The sequence below is a fragment of the Anticarsia gemmatalis genome, chromosome 19 (assembly GCF_050436995.1).
Source record: "Anticarsia gemmatalis isolate Benzon Research Colony breed Stoneville strain chromosome 19, ilAntGemm2 primary, whole genome shotgun sequence".
Classification (NCBI taxonomy): Eukaryota; Metazoa; Arthropoda; class Insecta; order Lepidoptera; family Erebidae; genus Anticarsia; species Anticarsia gemmatalis.
In genome coordinates, this window is record NC_134763.1 from 2,414,442 (window position 1) to 2,433,641 (window position 19,200).

The window sequence follows — 19,200 nt, forward strand, 5'->3', positions numbered from 1 at the left end:
AAGAAAAATACCAAAACCACATCTCTCAAAAACCCTCCATATAACTCAACAATAATAAAATCAAGAACAAACAAGCCACAACAAAATAAACAAAACAGATGGCTTCCCGCAATATTATTCCACCATATTAGATATTTGCCATGATATTTAATGGCGCAGAAAAGGGCCTGTAGATTTATAGTATAACGATAAATCCTACACAAGTGGAACACACACACCACTTACAAAAGATTGGCCTTTTTGTATATTTTAATAATAATTAACTACGTTTATTTTCTGTAATAAAGTATCTAATATGTGCGTTAATTTGTGATTTTGCGCTTTTTCTTCTTGAGTTGGCTAAGGATGTGTAGTAACTTTTGGTTCCATTTTTTTTACTGATTTTTTACGACGTTGACGTTTTGTCGTACTCTACATTCCCAAAATTTCTGTATTTAATTAACAAATCTAATAATTATCCGACTTAGACCATCACTAATACTTTATAACACTGCACAAAAAAAATTGCTCAGATCTTTGGCTACGCCCTTTACTTTGAATTTTTACATCGGTACACATGCATAGCATAGTTCAAAAATAATATTTGAACTTGCGACTCTGTTTCAGTTACATAATTTAAATAATTACTTTGAACACCAAGTCATCATCACTTCAAGTACTTCACGATCGATACCACACAAAATAGTTTTCAAAATGATACACTAAATAGCCCACACCAACAATCTTTCAAACTTTTCTTAGTAGCCAAAAATCGTCTTTCACAAAACTCCATCAATATTTTAGAGAAGACGGATAGAAGTCCAAGAGATTTCTTCAAACATTTTCATTTGTCACCTAGATACTAAAACAGCAGTGAAGCGCTGACAAAGGGAACTCGAGGCATAATTCACAAAAACTTAGGACGACACTCGCTCCTCTTATTTTCATTAAGACTGAACTTTTAATGAGTCTGACTGTTTGCAACTGCATCTGTGATACAGTCTTAGTTAATTAAATTATGATGGTAGTTGCTCCAGATTATATTTATGCAGTGAACTGTAGCGGACTTAAAGGAATGGACTCTCTTTTATCCGATTATACACGACTTTTGGTCCACCAAGTTAAATAAATAGTTATGTCTTTTAGAACAAGGCTTGAGTGAATAGTAACTTAAAATTTTACAAGGTATAGTTACCTAAAACTGGAGTATGGGAATGTAGTTACGCAGATTATTTGAGCTTATAGCAGCAGTAGTGTACCTAGATTAGCAAACTAGAGAAATTGAAACTTTGCAGCAAAATCTGTGCACATTTTTATATGTTCTTCACACGTATAAATTGTATACACATTTTATAAAAACAAACACAAATCCAAACCCAACGAAATACGAAAAAGCAACGACATTTGTTTTAGGAAAGATATCATATTGTTTCAGTACCTATCGTATTGTTTAAAAACATAATTGACCAATCAACACCCAACACCAAGCAATGATCAGTTAAAAGTGTTAAAACTGCCAAGTTGAAACGTCGCACAAACTTTTCCTATTACACGTCTGTGGGCTACATTTTTATTTAACTTCTTAATCAGCTGTCCCAGAGTCAAGTGACAGATACTTTAAAAGGATTCCCAAGTTTAGCTATAAAGGGAGCATTTTAGAAATTATGGTGTAATCCCACTTGTCGTAAATTGTCGAGGAATCCGTTTAAAAGGGCTTGTGGAAACCAAAGAAAACTTGATTTAAGGTTTCTGTGAAAACAATATAGCTATTTAGTACGTACACTAACTATCAGAAATATGATTTACACCAAAAAATATTGAAATTTGTTAAGTATGATTAGATGTCTATACTAATTTTCAGAATATAAATAGCACTGCATTTAATACCGATAAACGCATTAATATAGAAAATTACTTTATTGTTGTTGTTATTGTTGTCAATTTATTGGTTTACCAACAAACTCATAAGAGAGTACTCTTCTTCCACTTGCCACTACTACCTCCTTATTTCTTTTAAATACATAGAGTACCTATCCATTTCTTTCCTATTCTACAAATGTCATTATATTTGCAATGTCAAGTCATGAACAGTCTAAATAAATGGAAATTCGCAAAAATTCATGAGAATGAATGCCAAAATTGTAGCGATTATAATAATTTTCGTAAATAATATTAGAATGTGTCAGTGTCGGAAGTATGATAATTTCACTTTGTTCAGTACAGTGCCTACTGAGCCCGATCATTTGAGGTTTCTACAGAATCTAGACCAACAAAAATATATTGACTTGGTATTTTGGAAGAAACCTTATAAATTGTATGAAGATGTCCAGTTTATTGTGAATCCTGTGGATAAGGAACTGTTTATTGAAAGAGCTAATCATTATAAATTGAAGACTGTTTTGTTGTTGAAAAATATTCAGAGGTTTGTGTGATGTAATTAGTGGGTTTGTATTGTAACTTTTGGAAAGTGTTGTTTGCAGTCAGTCAAAATGTATAAGATACGTATCGATACTTATGCTTTTTCGGGTACTATGCTAAACATTTCATATTCCTACTTGTTTTCCTGAAATCTTAAATTCTGTAATTATTATTTTTTCGGTTTTTTTGGTACCAAAATTACTCCCATAGTATTAGCTAGTGTACGTTATTTGTCTCAAAAGTATTGACTGAGTTCATTTTGAATGTGTATTCGACCCCAAATATATGAACTTATTCATAACTTTCCAGTGCATTTGACGACCAAGAAGTAAAAAGATACTCCAGATTAAAAGTAGATACATACTCGTGGCAGAACTATCATTCTTTAGAAGACATCTACCAATGGCTAGCAGACATGGCTTTGAAATACCCTACAGTAGTCGAATTGACATCAATTGGGAAATCAGTGGAAGGCCGAGAGATTTTCGCTATAAGTGTCAAGAAGAATAGTCCAAAATTCAGAGTAATTGTGGAATGTGGAACTCATGGTCATGAGTGGATCTCAGTGCAGTTTGCTACGTACCTCGTGGACCAGTTGGTGAGGGTGAATGTGACGAAGAACTGGAAATTGGCCAGGTTGATCAAGAAATATGAGTGGTATGTGATACCGATTGTCAATCCGGATGGTTATGTGTACAGTCAGAAAACGGTAAGTTAGAGTTTCTGTTATTTTATTTAGCTGACTTGTGCTTTTGTATCTTATGAATAAGGTAAATCTTTTTTGATTATGGTGAATGCTCAAAGGTTTTTAGTAAAGATTTTTTTTGTTTAATAATCTACCTGTGCTGTGTAGAGTGTGTAGTTTGCTAGCATAGAGACTATTATTTAATCCTCCTCTTAGTTGAGAGAAAAAATAACAAAAATATCTTCAATGTTCTTAAATATTTTTACCATAAAAATTATAAGCTAAGTTTATTGGTTAAGGTATAAGTTATAGTGAGGTACTTTTCACATATTTGTAATTTTTTTAGGATCGGTTATGGAGAAAAAACAGAAGATTAATTGGATCAAACTATGGAGTCGATTTAAATAGAAATTTCGATTACAATTTTGGAAGTAAGTGTAGTTCGGAAAATTTATCAAGCAGACATTTTTTTAACTTAAAGATAGGATACTATAAGAAGAGAGATGATAGTATGAAATAAATATTATCTTGTTTTGTAGAATATGGGACAAGTAATAATGAAAAAGACGACTATTATTGTGGCCCACATCCGTTCTCGGAACCAGAATCAAAAATATTAGCAGAATTTATTACGCAAAAGAAACAAAATCTGAAATTCTATTTTTCGTTTCATGCGTATGGACAGAAAATCATTATCCCTTATGCCGATAGAATAAAACATATTGACAATTACGGCGAGACGGTAAGTGGTCTAAACTCTTGCTTTCTTTACAATGTTGATGAATTAATAATTTTTCATTACACACTTGAAATATTTTTCTTATGAAATTTAGTTTGTCCGTCATCATATTAGGGGAAAACGGTAAAATAAAATGTCATTTAATACATACAGGATATTTATGTATACATAAGATTGATTTTTTCGTTGAATAAAGGCTCTAAATCTATGACAGTATACTATGTTAAGCCGTGAGCGCTGTAGAGTTCATATAAAGAAACCTGAAATTGTAATCTCCCACATTTTGAATTGAAGTACTATCCTAACGGCCATAATGTTCACACCAAACAAAACAAACCGTGAAACTAAAACTTTACACTAAACATGAAGCAACTATCATAAAACGAATAGCCATTCCTCCTTCACAGATATAGCGCATAAATATTCATGAATCATTTGAATTTCATACGTGTATTTGTTTTCAGGAGAATTTTGGTAAACAGGCGATATTGAAAATGTATAGTATAAACGGCGTCAAATACAGTATCGGCACTACCTACGATACTTTAGGTCTGTTGGAATTTGAACTTTATTTTTATAACAATAAGTATCAAATTCGGTTGTAGAAATATGTCGTTTTGAATTTTTTCTTTTTTTTTGACGGCAGGTCTGCGTATTTCCGGAAACAGTGCCAGTTATACAAAGAAAACTCACAACGTGAGGTAATTCAATTTTTTTATATGAAAGGATTATGTAGTTTTATGTTTTGTATAAAATGGAATTGAAGGCATTGCTTTTATTTTGCTTAATGGGTTTGTGTTTGTATTGAAAATTAACTGGGTAATGTTTTGTTTGCTCCAATCTCAATATAAAAATACTTTTCAGAAAGTATTTTTGGCAGACAATAAAGTACTTGCTCCATATAAAAAAATGCGTCATGTACAATGAACGTTAATAACAACTTCCAAGCTACCTGATCATTGAGTTAATATAGTTAACAATTCTGTATGTTCAAATATTTCACATATTAAAATATAGTCAAATATATTTCCAGGTTAACTATAAAAAATAACCAAGGGTTAAGCTTTTAACGATAGACAAAAATAACAATTCTTTAAAAAAAATACTAAGCTAAATCTATGTTCCAAAAGTTCTCATGAAAGTTCTTCCAGGTTTGTCTACACATTTCTTCTCCGAGACAACGGGTCTTACGGCTACGCCCTCCCTCCAAGTCAAATCCTCCCAACCTGCAAGGAAACCCTCTCAGGTATCATGGAGCTGATGACAGCGAAACACAGGAAAGTGAAACTGCTTTTCAGCCGTGGACAAAAATTAAAGGGACTCACGTTAACTTTATTATTCTCCATTGTGAATATTTTGTTATAAATATATTTGTATGTGTTTATTTTCAAAAGTTTTTCATTGATCAAAATTTGCCGTGGCCCGCCACTTACGAACTGCGAGCATATAATATTTACCTAAACTGTCCCCAGTAATCATAGAGATTCATACCTATTGATAAAATTCCGTATGAATGTTCGCAAATATGTTAAGTCGTTTCTGAGGTTATTGCAAACAGACAGACAGACGTGGCAAGGCAATTTTTAATTTAAAAAAATAATCTGCAATGTTTTCCCGTCATAGTGCAAATTACAAAATTCACTGCATCTATTCGTAAATAAACTAAAACTGCCAAAGACAATATTAATAATAATATTTATTTAGGCAATATTTAGCTAAAGTTGATCTATTTACCACATAACCGCTGCTAAGATCTTTTTACCAAGTTTACAATTTCACGTTCTAAGCCTGCTTAAGCAGTTCTAAACACAGTTATAACCGTACCACACCACAAACTGGTCCAAGACCTTACAAATCAGGACTCAACGACACAGGTGATAGTCATTATGCAGGCAGGCACCGCAACTTGGTTATTGGCCAAGAGCCTAGCGTCGTAATGGTGGCTTAATTGTTCTAAGACGCTCTCAGTGGCTTCGGACGCAGTGTTTAATGTACCAGATTAAGTATACAGGCTAAACGTAGATTAAGCTTTTACAATGTTTAGAGATAGGAGTTAATTTTGAATTTATTTTTTAATTTAAGTACTCTGGTACAAGTAGCTATAGAAAAAAGGCGTGATTTTATATAATATGTATGTAATGTATGTATGTATGTCTTTGGCATTGTAAAGTCTAAAGTTGCAGGATGCTTATCCACTGAAACGGAGCTGGGCAGACTAGAGTGAAATGGTATACAAAAATCTAGGCCAGGAAATGATATATAGGAAACCTAAACAAGTTACAAAATTCAGCTTTTCTACGGAGCGACAAGTGCTTGTCGTAGACGCGTGTTTATAAAATACACTGTGTGAATACACCCTTATGTGTTTCTTTATAGACAAAACACTAACACCTCTTTAGTGACACTCTTCTCAAATATTATCTTCTACCAATATTTTGACACCCGTCAAATTACTATGCGAAAATGTGAAAACGCGACGCTTTCAAAAATGACCACAAAACATACGATTCGATAAATTCAAGATGAATACAAATGTATTCTTTTATTTAATCACTTTGTCATACTTCAAAAATGTTTGTGTTAGTAAAAATTATGAGAATTATACCTTGTATAGAGCTATACCTGTGAATGAGAGTCATTTGGAGTTTATATTGTTTCTCGATGAGTTTTTTGATGTTATTTATTGGAGGGAACCGAGTATTCTGTATAAACCTGTAGATTTTGTGATAAATCCAAATGATGAAGTGCTGTTTTTGCAACACGCCAACCAATTGGGCGTATATCTTACTACTGTTATGGAGAATGTTCAAAGGTACTGTATTGGTGACTTCTCAAATGTATCTGTGATCTGATTGGTCTGAAAGAATTTTGTTTGTTGATTTTTCTTTATTGATTTCTTATTCAATCTTGCATTTTAACTGATGAGTTTTGTTTATCGATATACACGTCATGTCGTGTTACCCAATTCATTGGAACTCCTTCAACTTATTTTTGCAAAAAAAAAACAAATACAAAGTACAAACATGCCATCGGCGATAGAACCTACGACCTTCCAACGCAGTTATAATAATGACCATCTTGGCTTCCTCCGACCTTAAACTTATTTCGAAAGGCTTATCACTAAATATAGTCTACTATTTTGCTATTTCATAATAATAGTGCCTTCAACGAGCAAACGGCAGCTTCAAAGTCCTACGTCAGAAGAAAGATGGCGTCCATGGACTGGACCAGTTTCTATCGCTTGGACGACGTCTATGATTGGCTGATGGACCTGGCCAGAACATACCCTCGCCAGATAACAATACGGAGTATTGGTGATACGTATGAACGTCGAAATATACTGAGTGTTAGAGTGCTTCTGTCTGGAGCTACGCCGAGGTGAGTTCTTGCTTGTTGTTGATGAAGTTTATTCTGATTTATGCTATAATTTTTGCAACTTTTTTACGAACTGTAAAAAAGTAGAACAGTTAAAAGTGATGATTTTAACCCTTATCTACCGTCCGATGGAGGTAACTGAGAGTCTCAATATCGTTTAAATTACATTCGTTCGTAGCTGAATCAAAGCAAACAGAAATCCTAGTTTAAAAACTAGGACTTATAAATAATAGTGGAATTAAGCTCGTAATGAAATCAGAAAAAAGCGTGCAAAACTGTGAGAGTTGTCATGGTTTAGAACCCGGCTTCTAAAATTTGATAAAAAATGTTTAGTCAACTAATATTTAAAAAAAACTGAGGAATTCATTGCACATATACAGTTAGCATAATATTATGTAAGGGAAAATTTATTTGATCAGTACCGTGTGTTACCTGATCATCACAATGTTGTCGACATATAATTTTCAGATCTACAGTCATAATAGAAGGTGGCATCCACGCAAGGGAATGGATTTCGCCAGCAGTAGTCACGTACCTCATCTCTCAGTTACTTCACGCTCGGTCTTCAGGCGACTCGACCCTGAAGTCCATAGCTGAGACCTACGAATTCTACTTCATACCTTTCACGAACCCTGATGGATACGAGTACACGCATACCACCGTTAGTTAATTGTACATTGATACTATAACTAATACTATTTATGCAAAAGTCTGTCTGTTACGCTTTCATGCCTTTTTAATCCTCAGAACTGATTTTGCATGAAATTGATATTGGAGAGTTTATGGAGTCTTGTGATCTCGGACCCTTTGTTTGATCCCAAGTCAATATTTTTCAGCGAGTGGAGAGTTGATCAAGTTAAAATTATAATTTTTTTTTCACCTATAAGTGTCAAAAAGTAATGCCAATAAATAACACAGTGCTTATATTTTAGGACCGTCTATGGAGAAAGAATCGTAATAGCGCAGCCTGTGTAGATTTGAACAGAAACTTTGCAACAGCATTTGGAAGTATGGTGCTTTTTAATCTATACTAATATTATAAAGCTGAAGAGTTTGTTTGTTTGTTTGTTTGAACGCGCTAATCTCAAGAACTACTGGTCCGATTTGAATAAATCTTTCAGTGTTAGATAGACCATTTATCGAGAAAGGCTATAGGCTATATAACATCACGGTCATTAGGAGCGGATTAGCAATGAAAAATGTTACAAAAATGGGAAAAATATTGACCCATTCTCTTGAGTGACGCAAGCGAAGTTGCGCGGGTCAGCTAGTTTTTTTATTAGACTTAGCCGTAGAACAAAATGCCTGAATTTCTCATCTCAAAGAATATTGCACTTATCTGTAAGATTTAAAATAAAAGTTACTTTTTAAACTTTTGGGAGTTACACTTTTCTCGATATATGAAGGTTTTCCTCGATCAAAAATCCGAACGTGGAAAAAAAACAATTTATTTATTATTATTATTGTACAATATATCTACAATTCAGTATTAAATTAAACATTTCTAGCTGCGGGAATCAGTTGGAGCAAAACATCAGAGAAATATTGTGGGGCGCAAGCATTTTCTGAGCTGGAAAGCAAAGCGATGGCAGATTTCATACAATCCAAGAGCAGCAACTTGGAATACTACATCAGCTTCCATTCTTACGGACAATATATGGTCATACCTTATGCGTATTCGAAACAACATTTTGAAAATTACGATGAAGTGGTTAGTTTAATATACATTTTTGATTATTTTAATTATTATTTGTTGCCTTCAAGACAATGTTCTTCTTTTTTGTAGTCATTCGTTCATTTAATTTAGTCAGACTGCACTGTCAAGCGGTCTCAAAATTCGTGATATGAAAGGTTTAGTATCAGATCTGACTGTGTGTTTTACAATGGTCCCAATGACCAGGCTCTCGAACCTCCGGTTTTAAATTTCAACTCTACTCAGGGTTAAAATGTTGCAAAAAAGAACCTTTTGGTAGCGATAGCCACTGCAGTCGCGCCTACCATCGTAAAAGAAACGGTCAACTAGATTTTATAATGTTCATTAATTGGTCAAGAAGCTAATACAAACACTTTATTTTCAGTACGTGATGAGCAAGGAAATGGCCAAGAAAATTTCGATGAAATATCAAACGCGTTATGCCATTGGGTCCGCGTATGAGACTGTAGGTAAGTATACCTGATGCCATAGTTTATTATATATTTAAAATCATTTATTTCTACGTTAATTAAGCTGTAAGTTTAGTCTGAATACAGCATAGAATAAAAGGCAATTTTAATACATTTTATGATAGGCGATCACAAAGATAATAACGTGTATTGAATAAAACCATAAAAAATATCTATTTCCCAGGTTATATTGCATCAGGACTCAGTAGCGACTGGGTGAAGAAAACTTTTAAAGTTCCGTAAGTATTTTCTTTATTTTAATGGCTGTCGAATGCTCATCAAAAATATGTCAGGCTTGGTGAGCAAGACAAAAGAGTTTAAAGTTGAAAAGCTTATTAGGTTTACACCTATTAGATAACATATATTTAACCTAGGTATGCTGGACGCCTTCGCACTTCTACAGAGCTTTGCCTCCAACAGCTTTGCTTAGAAGGCTTTAAACTAAATTGTTGATGAGAAGATGATATTGATATTGTGATTATTTTTTTATGCTACAAAGTATAGCAATTTGACATTACCGTCAACCTTTCAAATCGCGTAGAATAAAATGAGCTTAATCGATTAATGTGAACGATAAAAATACTTTTCTTTCCTACCAGGTTTGTACTGACGCTTGAACTTCGAGATACAGGGCACTACGGCTTCGCACTCCCTCCGTCGCAGATCTTACCTACTTGCATAGAGACCCTGGACGGCATAGTCTCTTTCCTCACTCCGCGTGGAAACATCACCAAGTTAGGTGAACGAGAATACAATTCGAGACAAGCATATAACATTTTGGACAGAATTGTGGTCGTTTTTAATGTCATTTTGTTTATTATAGTGCGTTTTGATTGATAAACTGTTTTATTGGAGAGTTTTCAAGTTAAGCCACGAGTTTAACGGCTATAAAAAATTTCGGAATTAATATTTTATAAAACCAAGATCTTGCTTGAAGTCAAAAAAACATAAGGAAATATAAGTTAATTTAATCTAAACGTAATATCTCACTAAGACATTGATAGGCAATCTGAAAAAATTATGAATACTTATGCCTTTTTTAACCCGAACGATACACTGGTTAACAGTTTTGACCGATATAATCCAGTAGCCAGCTTACAGTAATAAGGTCGTAATATTTATCATAACATCACATAAAGCCGCAGTAATGCAAAATGATTAAAAAACCGACAAAAACGCCCAATCTTGGAGATTGCACGCAACACGCAAAGCATTTTGAATAAAAAATCCCATTCACGGTAGCGATTCTAACCCCAAAATGATGTTATCAAAAGGTGGTAATATGAGTAATGATCCGGATAATCGTTTAGCCGTCACGACAAATCGTCATATCACGTGTTCTACTATCATTTATATTGAAACTAACATCCAGTATATCAAGATCCTTCATAACTTCTACAAGTAAAACATCATCTTCAAGACTGACAGCTCATCTTACACTGGTGATTTGTCTATAGAATTTTATACAGCGTGGGTAGTACGATATTTTTGTGCATCAATTTTGAATTTTATGTCCTTGAGATAGAGCTGTTTTTTGTTTGTGTTACGTTAATTGAAGGGCGTTGCATTTCCTTTTGTGTCTGAATTAATTGCTTACTGTTATTTATTGGACTGTTGCTTATATCTCAATTTGGATACGATTTCTATTATTATTAATGATTTTACTAATTATAAGTTTCGCCTGTGGCTAGAGATCTATTTAATATTCAAGCTATCGCTTTAGTTAGTTAAGTTGTTCACGTAGTTAAGTGTTTAGAAGAGTTTATTCTGCAAATCACTTTTGATTCAAAAAGTTTTTTATTGGTTATTATTTTCCTATTACAGCCTATTTTATTTATATTCTGCCTGCTCTTACTTTATTACTATTACTCTAATATTGTTGTACTTATAAAGCTAGTTTCTCCTTTTAACTGTGCAACCTGGTTTATTTCTGGGCCTTAGTTTATTTTAAAACTAATTTTACTGAAGTTATACTGCCAGAAAAAAAATGTTTCCTTGAAAACATAAGTTAATAATGTAAGAAAGTCTCTTGAAGTTTTGTTTAGTTTATTTTTCAACGGCTCATTTCACTGTCGTCTTTAAATGTGGATGGTTTGCAAAGCCGTGCTTCCACTTGTCTTTGTGGATAAAAATAGCTTTAAAATACAAAATGTCTTTGGTTTTTATAAAGAACTTAAATGTAACTGTTGTCGAAAATATTCGTAATCCATTAGCCAAATTGTGACTACATAGAACCAAAATCTGATTCATAAACTCTACATCTTACTTAATGAACGTAATAAGTACGCATAATATGTATTTAGTATTTTTTTGTTTCTTAAAAATACAAAGCTTTAACAAACATAAACACAATGGACACAAAGTACAACCAGACCGTAAACAACTATCGCACAAATAATATTGTTCCATGTGGGAATCGAACCCACAACCCCGTCACAATTGTAGCCGTGTGACAACCTTAACCACTACGCCACGGAGGCAGTCGAATTATTGAGTTTGTAGTTTGAAAAATACGATGCACAAAAATGCTTTATTGTTAATGCCTTTGGTAATTAGGTACTTATACAAAAACTATTAAGAAAGAATAAGTTTTATAGTAACTTTGATGAAACAGCACAAATTTTATTACAATATCCCAAATCCCGTATAAAATAAGGCCAAAACAAAACTGCACAGAATCTCGTTAACTTTAATAATCACTCGAAAATACTGTGGATTAAGCAGAAAATTTAAAGATACAACGGGATCCTTGCCAAAGTCGGAGTGCCACAAGGAGCACTCTCGCGTCTTGTGCCAAGCGTTTGAAAACGGGACAATAGTGTATTAAGTTTATCGCTTTATTTAACCTACATGTTTTTGTTCCGGAGTTATTTATGTTGAGAAAGTAAGAGTAGGTTTTTAATTGGGGACATGTTTGAAGATTGTTTTTTGTTTTAGTCTTGAAATTCTGGACTAAGTTTAGTAGGCAAATTAGGTAATTTGTCTTTTGAATTAGTTTTATTGTGACCTTTGCAAGAAATCTACTTTTAAAAGTTATAGTTATTGAATGAATTTACCGTGTTTTTCGTAGGAGTAAAAAAAGACGTATGTAGTTGTGAGATTGTACGCAACGTATGGACCTTACCTACAAAACCTAGAGGATTATAATTTTCAAACAAAAACTATTACTTTTAAGGCCTCATCTCGTTTATCGTAACCACTTTCTTAGAGTTTATAAGTACAATATTGTTATGAATGTGATTTTTCAGAAATCTTCACTTTTAAATATCAAAGAAACAAGGTCAAGAATATTTGACAGTATCTCTACAGCAGCAAAATTAAACTTCAGCCCGTCAATACACCGGCCTTCAAAAATACTTGAACAAGATTGTAGTGTCATTTAAAGATCTTAGCAGATCTGTGCCAACGCTCCAGTGGTACTTCAAACTTGGCCACTTCATAATCTTTGTCGGAACAATACGAGGTTATATCTTATTGTATTTTGGTAATATTGTTATATTTATTTGTTTGGAAATGTATGTGTTTCTTTTTGGAGTATTGAGTGATAATAGAGAAGAAGAGAGACGAATAGAACTTGAGAATTATCTTTTCACTTTTCGTAAAAGTCTCTCGTGGCCTCTTCCTCTTTGGTCTGTATGTGTCTCACTGCTAGGCAAAGGTCTCCTTCCATTTGTAATAAAAATGTGAAAAAATCTATGGTAAGTATATTGTATGGTTAGTGGACCACCTAGAATTCAAGCTGTTCAGTTTGTCTGTTTGCCATTAGATGAACTTACGTTAGATAAAAACTACAGTAGGGGTTTACTTTTAACGTTTTTTACGTAACTGCAAGACGCTCTGTTAAAATTATACTACATGGTAGATCATCATCAAAGTCATCTTTTTAGATTATTTATCCTCTTGATTTCTTTCAAACTGGTGAACGCAATTGGTTATTGTTAGCGTCGCTACCATTATTAAAATTGATACACTCTTTTTAATTTATAACAATGTCAAAGTTCAAACAAACACGAAAGTAAATAAAAGTTATTTTATTAAAAAATACAAAAAACTTGTAACGTTTTAATGAGGAAAAGAAACTGAAATAATTTCCAACTTTGACGTCTCAATTAAAATTGTTTTCAAACATTTACAGGAAATATTAATTGGCGAAATTAGTTCTTCGAAGGCTGGATACTTCATCGGATATTTTGTTCGGTAATAAGTTGTAGAATTATATTGTTATTAACTGTCTCGCGTTTTACTGTGTTGTATATTATTTTGATATCAACCTTATTTTTTACTTGCCGAGGTAGAAAATATATTATACAGAGATAAAAATGAGATACAGCATTTTACGTTACTTGCAGTGCGTTGACAGGAGTACCTTCAAGTAGTATGTGTATATTGTTTTTGTAGCTCATAATAATAATGATCTTTAAAAATACGGAACCTAATTTGTGGGATACACTCTGGGAACTTGCGTAGTTGTCACTTGCCGTGCCATAGTTCTGTTTTGTAGTTGTCGACAAAACAATAACACCGCTGATAGCATAGCTGAATATAATATATGGCTTTAGTGTGCTCAAGTGGCAATATTTCGCGTGAAACTCGCGGGATAAAAGGATTCAACTAATACAAAAGATAGCGGTAATGCAGTTAAGAATTAAACTCTTTAAATGGAAGTAAGATGGGAAGGAAGTGTCCCGGTGTCCCAATTAATTAATCCCGGCTTGGAACTATGCCAGAAGCCTTAGACCGCACTTTGAGTAAACAGAGACCACTTTGAGGTCATGAATTTTGCACCAACTTGATATTGCTTAGTCTAATTGGAGAATAGATTTGGGATTTTAATATTACCGCGAATTGCATGCGCCAAATGGATCCGGAAGAAAGAAAATTGCTGCGGAACTGCGCTTGAAGTTTGTATTTGGTTCAGGTTCTGATCTCAAATGATGGCGTAAACAAGAAGGAGGATTTGCTTTGAATGTGGATTTAGACGTTTTATGGAATACCATTTGAAGAAAATATGAAGAAGTAACGCTAGTTGCGCTGACTTGCGCTCGTCAGTCAGTTAACGATCTGTGAGTTAAGCAACACTTGGCGCGGTCATACTACAGAAGGGTGACCGTTTAGTGGTATTTTGTACTGGGCATCTTCGTGCTTCGGCAGACACGTATAAAGTCCGTCTCGGTTGTTGTCTATTAAGGTAACAGTCGATTAGCCATGTCAAAGGCCATCGGGTGGCGTAAACAACTTTGACACTAGGTTGATCACTAACCATACGATAAGTTAAGAAGATTCGCTTATTTGCGTCTGTTTATATTCGCGCCAAGAGTTGCTAGCCTATTGACCCAATGAGTGCAAATGGCTATGAAAGATATTAAATGACTCATAAAATAAAGCTTGCAGCTATTCCACTGAGCTTTAGATCCAAATTAGCCTTATAACTATTTTTTCTATTCAATACAATAGTCAATTCACAACAGTGTGAAAACGTCAACGTTGAATAAAAAAAGCCGTTTCGTCGCCGCACCAAACACAATTTTGCGACAAAAAACCGCGCAGAAACAATACACGGCTATACAACTTTGTGGAAAAATCTGGGTCAGTCGTATTTATATTTCAGTTGTAAAATTGCACTAGTGGGGAGAATAAAGCATGAAAAAAGCTGTCACGAATAATTAACTGACTTTTAAAACTGGTTTAATCAACATTGTTTTATAGGAATTGATCGTGTTTTATTTGGCTTTGGCACATTAAGTGTTATCTTAAAACTCTTCTTGATTATTCCTCACAAACGGATGGCAGTGTCAGCCTTGGATAGTTTAAAAAAAAAGTAAATGAAAATCAATTTGAACCCCTGCAATCTGCCACTCAAAAATTTTACACACGCGCTACAAGCCCTTTGTGAGTGTAATGTATTTTCAGGGATAAAAGGACGTCTATCTTGTGTAGATTATCAATTGTTAGCTCTGTACCCATAAGAATCAGGTCAATAGTTGTAGCGTAATTGTGAAACATCTATCTAAACATTCAAGTCCTGTTGAGCGCTTGTGTAAATAACAAATTATACAAAACTAACAATCAATTAATTGTTTTTATTCATAATATAAAATGCATCAAAACAAATCACATTGAATCCCAAAAATCCGTACACAATCGACAAAAAAGCAACAAATTCTTTAATCCGCAAATCACCGTCGGTCGCGGTAAACTAATAAATCTATTAAACCAAAACAAATACAAAGTATCGGGATCCCAATTAGACCGAGCGACTGGCGTGTTGCCAGATGATAGTAACAACGGCACAGCAATTGGTCGAAATTAACGGAGAGTTAGATAGATCGTTGCGGTGTTGCGGCCGATTGTGATTCGTGAAATGAGATATTGAACTATGAACTTGATTGAATCGTTCACTTTTATATGAGGAAAATACACTGTTACTTTTTTTAGTAACTGTTGTATAGAATGTACTTTGACTGTCTCTGTTTGGACGAAAGTGTATGCGACTGTTGCGGTCCCGGATTCGATTGCATGTAGCGCAAGGTGCCTTTGATCTTTTAAATTTTTACTTCATCAGTGCTGGGCAAGGGTCTCTTCCCAGATGAGACAGGCCTTGATTTCACCACGATGGGCGAATGGATGTTGGGGACTTGCATGCCCTCAATTAATGTATCAAGCAAATTTTAAAGCATGCAAGGTTTCATCACGATGTTTTCCTGTACTGTTAAATCAAGTGATAATCATTTCTAATATGCGTTAACTTCGATAAGTCATTCCACTTGCGTGGTCTTAACATAACATAAATCGTTAGCCAGTTTTGACAATAAGTGTCTATCATTACTTTTCCTCTTAGAATTTTCTGAATACAATTGTTGCCGTTTTGCAATTTTGACAAGAGATTTTCAATCACATCTTGGAAATACTTCACAAATCTGTCTAATAAAGTCATCTACAACAAAGGGATGTTCTTAAAACTGTTACAATCGGAGACGTGATCTCATTCATTACACGTTCGCATTAGCGAGTGCAGCCGGAACGCAGACGACGTCCCCTGATTTATTGGGCCACCTCCTGCCCTTAACGACACGTTGTGATGTACGGCCGAATGTGTTTGGTTCATGTGATGAGCGGTAGAGATAGCGGGAGCGGGTAGTTTTGTCTAATGTTCTAAGTAAAAACGGGAATAATCGAACAGTACAACATTTTTCTACTACATTTTTTAAATTTAACGCGCTAATCTCAACAACTACTGGCTCGAATTGAAGAATATTTTTGCGTTAAATATTCAATTTATTTCGGAAGTCTACATGCTATATAGAATCACGTTATGACTAAAAAGAGGAGAAAAGCCATAAAATAAGTACTTAATTATTTTACGTTATCCACGATAAAGCTATCACAATTATTATTTGATGACATATTATCAATATAATAGTCGAGCCTCTCAAAGAAGTAAGACGCTATTGATCATTTAAGATGTTCGCTTCCAACTTGATCCACAAGAAAAAACGGCAAACGCGGTCCAAGCAGGACAAAGAGAATTATTAGAAGATGAAGTCGGCCGTGTTATTGTGGCAGCCAGAGACGTTCAAGATTAATGTACTATGTAATTTACACTTCAAGTCTTTTACTTTTTACATGTTACTAACGTTTGCCGTGACGCAAATAATACGAATAATAGACTATAAGTTACACTTGGACATACTGGAGAAGCTTTAAAAGCTTTGAATCTGTTATTGATTGACGAAAATGATGATGAAGGTAAACTAAAAAAGAGGCAATCATTTTGATTTGAAGATTTCGAAACAGTGTAAAGCAGAAAATGCATAATCATGTACTGCCTCTGTGGCGCAGTGGTTTAGGTCCCCACGCCGCTACCATTACCTGGGAAGGTCGTGGGTTTTCCAAATGAAACAAATATTTGCGCGATCCACAAATTTTAATAATTGTTTCGGGTCTGGTTGTCTCTGTTTGTATGTTTGTAAAAGTCCCCGCGACGCAAGACTACTATAGAGTGGGAGGTGGCCTTTAAAAAATACCATTTATATACGTATTGCACGATAAATAGAGACCATGCATTTATTGTTTGCTTGACGTTTTGGAGTAGGACACGTTGGTGTAAGTCGTAAATTAGTATACAAATTATAGTTCAAATTAACATTAAACAAAGCGCCTTCGACTATTCAAAATACAATCAACAATTCAAGCCATGAAATAACATAAAATGTTTTGAACATTTACAAACCACGAAGTCGTTTCACAGTGATGTTTAATTTGGTCTTAAACTGTTTTTACTTCATTTGTTTCGTGTACTGAACGCATTACTTTAGTTTCACGACAGATCGAGAGCAATAATTACGCGGTTTAAAAGGCGGATTTAACTTCATTGCGGTTTGATGCAGACGGGGTGTTTAAAGTTGTGTGTGTCATTTACAACGTTTTTAGAAATGAAATAATATAATCGGAGCTGTGTGTGTCATTTTAAAAATAATTTCTAGAGTGGTAATAGGTGACGTAGGGAGTACACATTTCGTATCGTAGCAAAAGTCTTTATTTTTATTTAGTTTCTTATCCCCATAGAAAGAAATGTGGATTTTATTATCATGTAGGTACCTATATCAAATAGTATTTTCTTTATTTTTAGGAAAAATATATTTTATACTATGAATCTAAAAAAAGATTTTTTTTCTTTTGAACCGATTTATTAACTTTTTAGCAAATAAACCCTCCAGTCGTAGTTTACAAACAAACTGTTTTTCAAAACAATGTTTGTGTGAATGAAAAAAAATAGTTTCGATGAAATTGAATGGCCTTTGGATTCAAATTTCTTGACACAACTTATATTAAAGAGCATAAGAAATGATTTTTTTCATGCCGTTCTGTCTCACTACTGGGCAAGAGTATCCTCCCAAATTTCGGAGAGGTTAGGTCTTTAGTTCACAACACTGGCCAATCATCTTAAATATTTTAAAAACATTCCACTAATTACGCGAGTCGCCCGTCTGCATCGCCACAAAGTTACAGTAGAAAGTAAACTGTCCGGCGCGACGAGTCGCAAGACAAATGACGGCTACAACGGAACGACTATTAATCACAATTAGCGATGACCGCGCGACGCAGACGCTTGTGCGACTTTATGTCGCGTTATTTTATGATGTGTTAATTTTGGCTAAATTTAATAGCAATTTGAATAATATTCGTCTGCTGCAACTTTGTAAGCTTAGTTCAGTGGATTATTGAGGCATTTGAGGCGTCTATAGCCAGTTGTACTCACCAGTCGGTGAACGATCTGTAGGTTAAGTAACCGCATGGTGGTATTTAAACAGAGCGTCTCCGTTTTTTGGCGGACACGTAAAAAGTCGGTCCCGGTAGTTATCAATTAAGATAACAGTCGTTAAGCCACGTCAAAGGCCTTCCGGCGGCTTGAACTACTTTGACACTAGGTTGACCACTAACCATACGATAAGAAGAAGTGGATTATTGTATAGTTTCATAAAATTTTATGTGAAATAAATGTATTTTATCTTATCTTACCTCTTGATCTTTTTGTGTCTGATTTGCAATGGTTAACGTGGTCACTTCGCCGCAATAAACGTAGCGCGGATGGGTTCGAATCCCACCCGGAACAAATATTTATGTGACGAGCATGAGTATCTGTTCTGAGCCTGGTAGTTAATTTATCTATATAAGTATGTATTTAGAAGAATGTTTATTAGTTATTTGGTTACCATAATACAAGCTCTGCTTAGATTGCAATTAAATGTCCGTGTGTGAATTGTTTAACGATATCGTTTATATTATTTGAATAATATTCATGTGCTGCAACTTTGTTAGCTTGATTCGGTGGATTATTGTT

The 19,200-nt window shown here is 34.2% G+C and overlaps 1 protein-coding gene across 1 annotated transcript; it reads left to right on the plus strand.

The window, feature by feature from the left end:
* Window positions 1-2,156: 2,156 nt before the first annotated feature.
* Window positions 2,157-10,764, plus strand: LOC142981271 (uncharacterized). Its single transcript, XM_076127067.1, has 16 exons — window positions 2,157-2,401; window positions 2,707-3,106; window positions 3,429-3,513; window positions 3,622-3,824; window positions 4,286-4,370; window positions 4,468-4,522; window positions 4,952-5,102; window positions 6,344-6,633; window positions 6,981-7,199; window positions 7,665-7,857; window positions 8,129-8,204; window positions 8,705-8,907; window positions 9,275-9,359; window positions 9,544-9,598; window positions 9,959-10,098; window positions 10,634-10,764. Exons 1-16 carry the CDS (start codon window positions 2,157-2,159, stop codon window positions 10,762-10,764), a joined length of 2,616 nt encoding a protein of 871 aa, XP_075983182.1.
* The last annotated feature ends 8,436 nt before the right edge of the window (window positions 10,765-19,200 follow it).

What these genes read in the sequence shown, in the direction of transcription:
- LOC142981271 (XM_076127067.1), top strand. Translation starts at nt 2,157, where the DNA reads ATGTGTCAGTGTCGGAAGTATGATAATTTCACTTTGTTCAGTACAGTG. An exon ending in TTTCGATTACAATTTTGGAA is followed by an intron (nt 3,514 to 3,621) that starts GTAAGTGTAGTT and finishes CTTGTTTTGTAG; the next exon opens with AATATGGGACAAGTAATAAT. An exon ending in ACGAGTACACGCATACCACC is followed by an intron (nt 7,858 to 8,128) that starts GTTAGTTAATTG and finishes CTTATATTTTAG; the next exon opens with GACCGTCTATGGAGAAAGAA.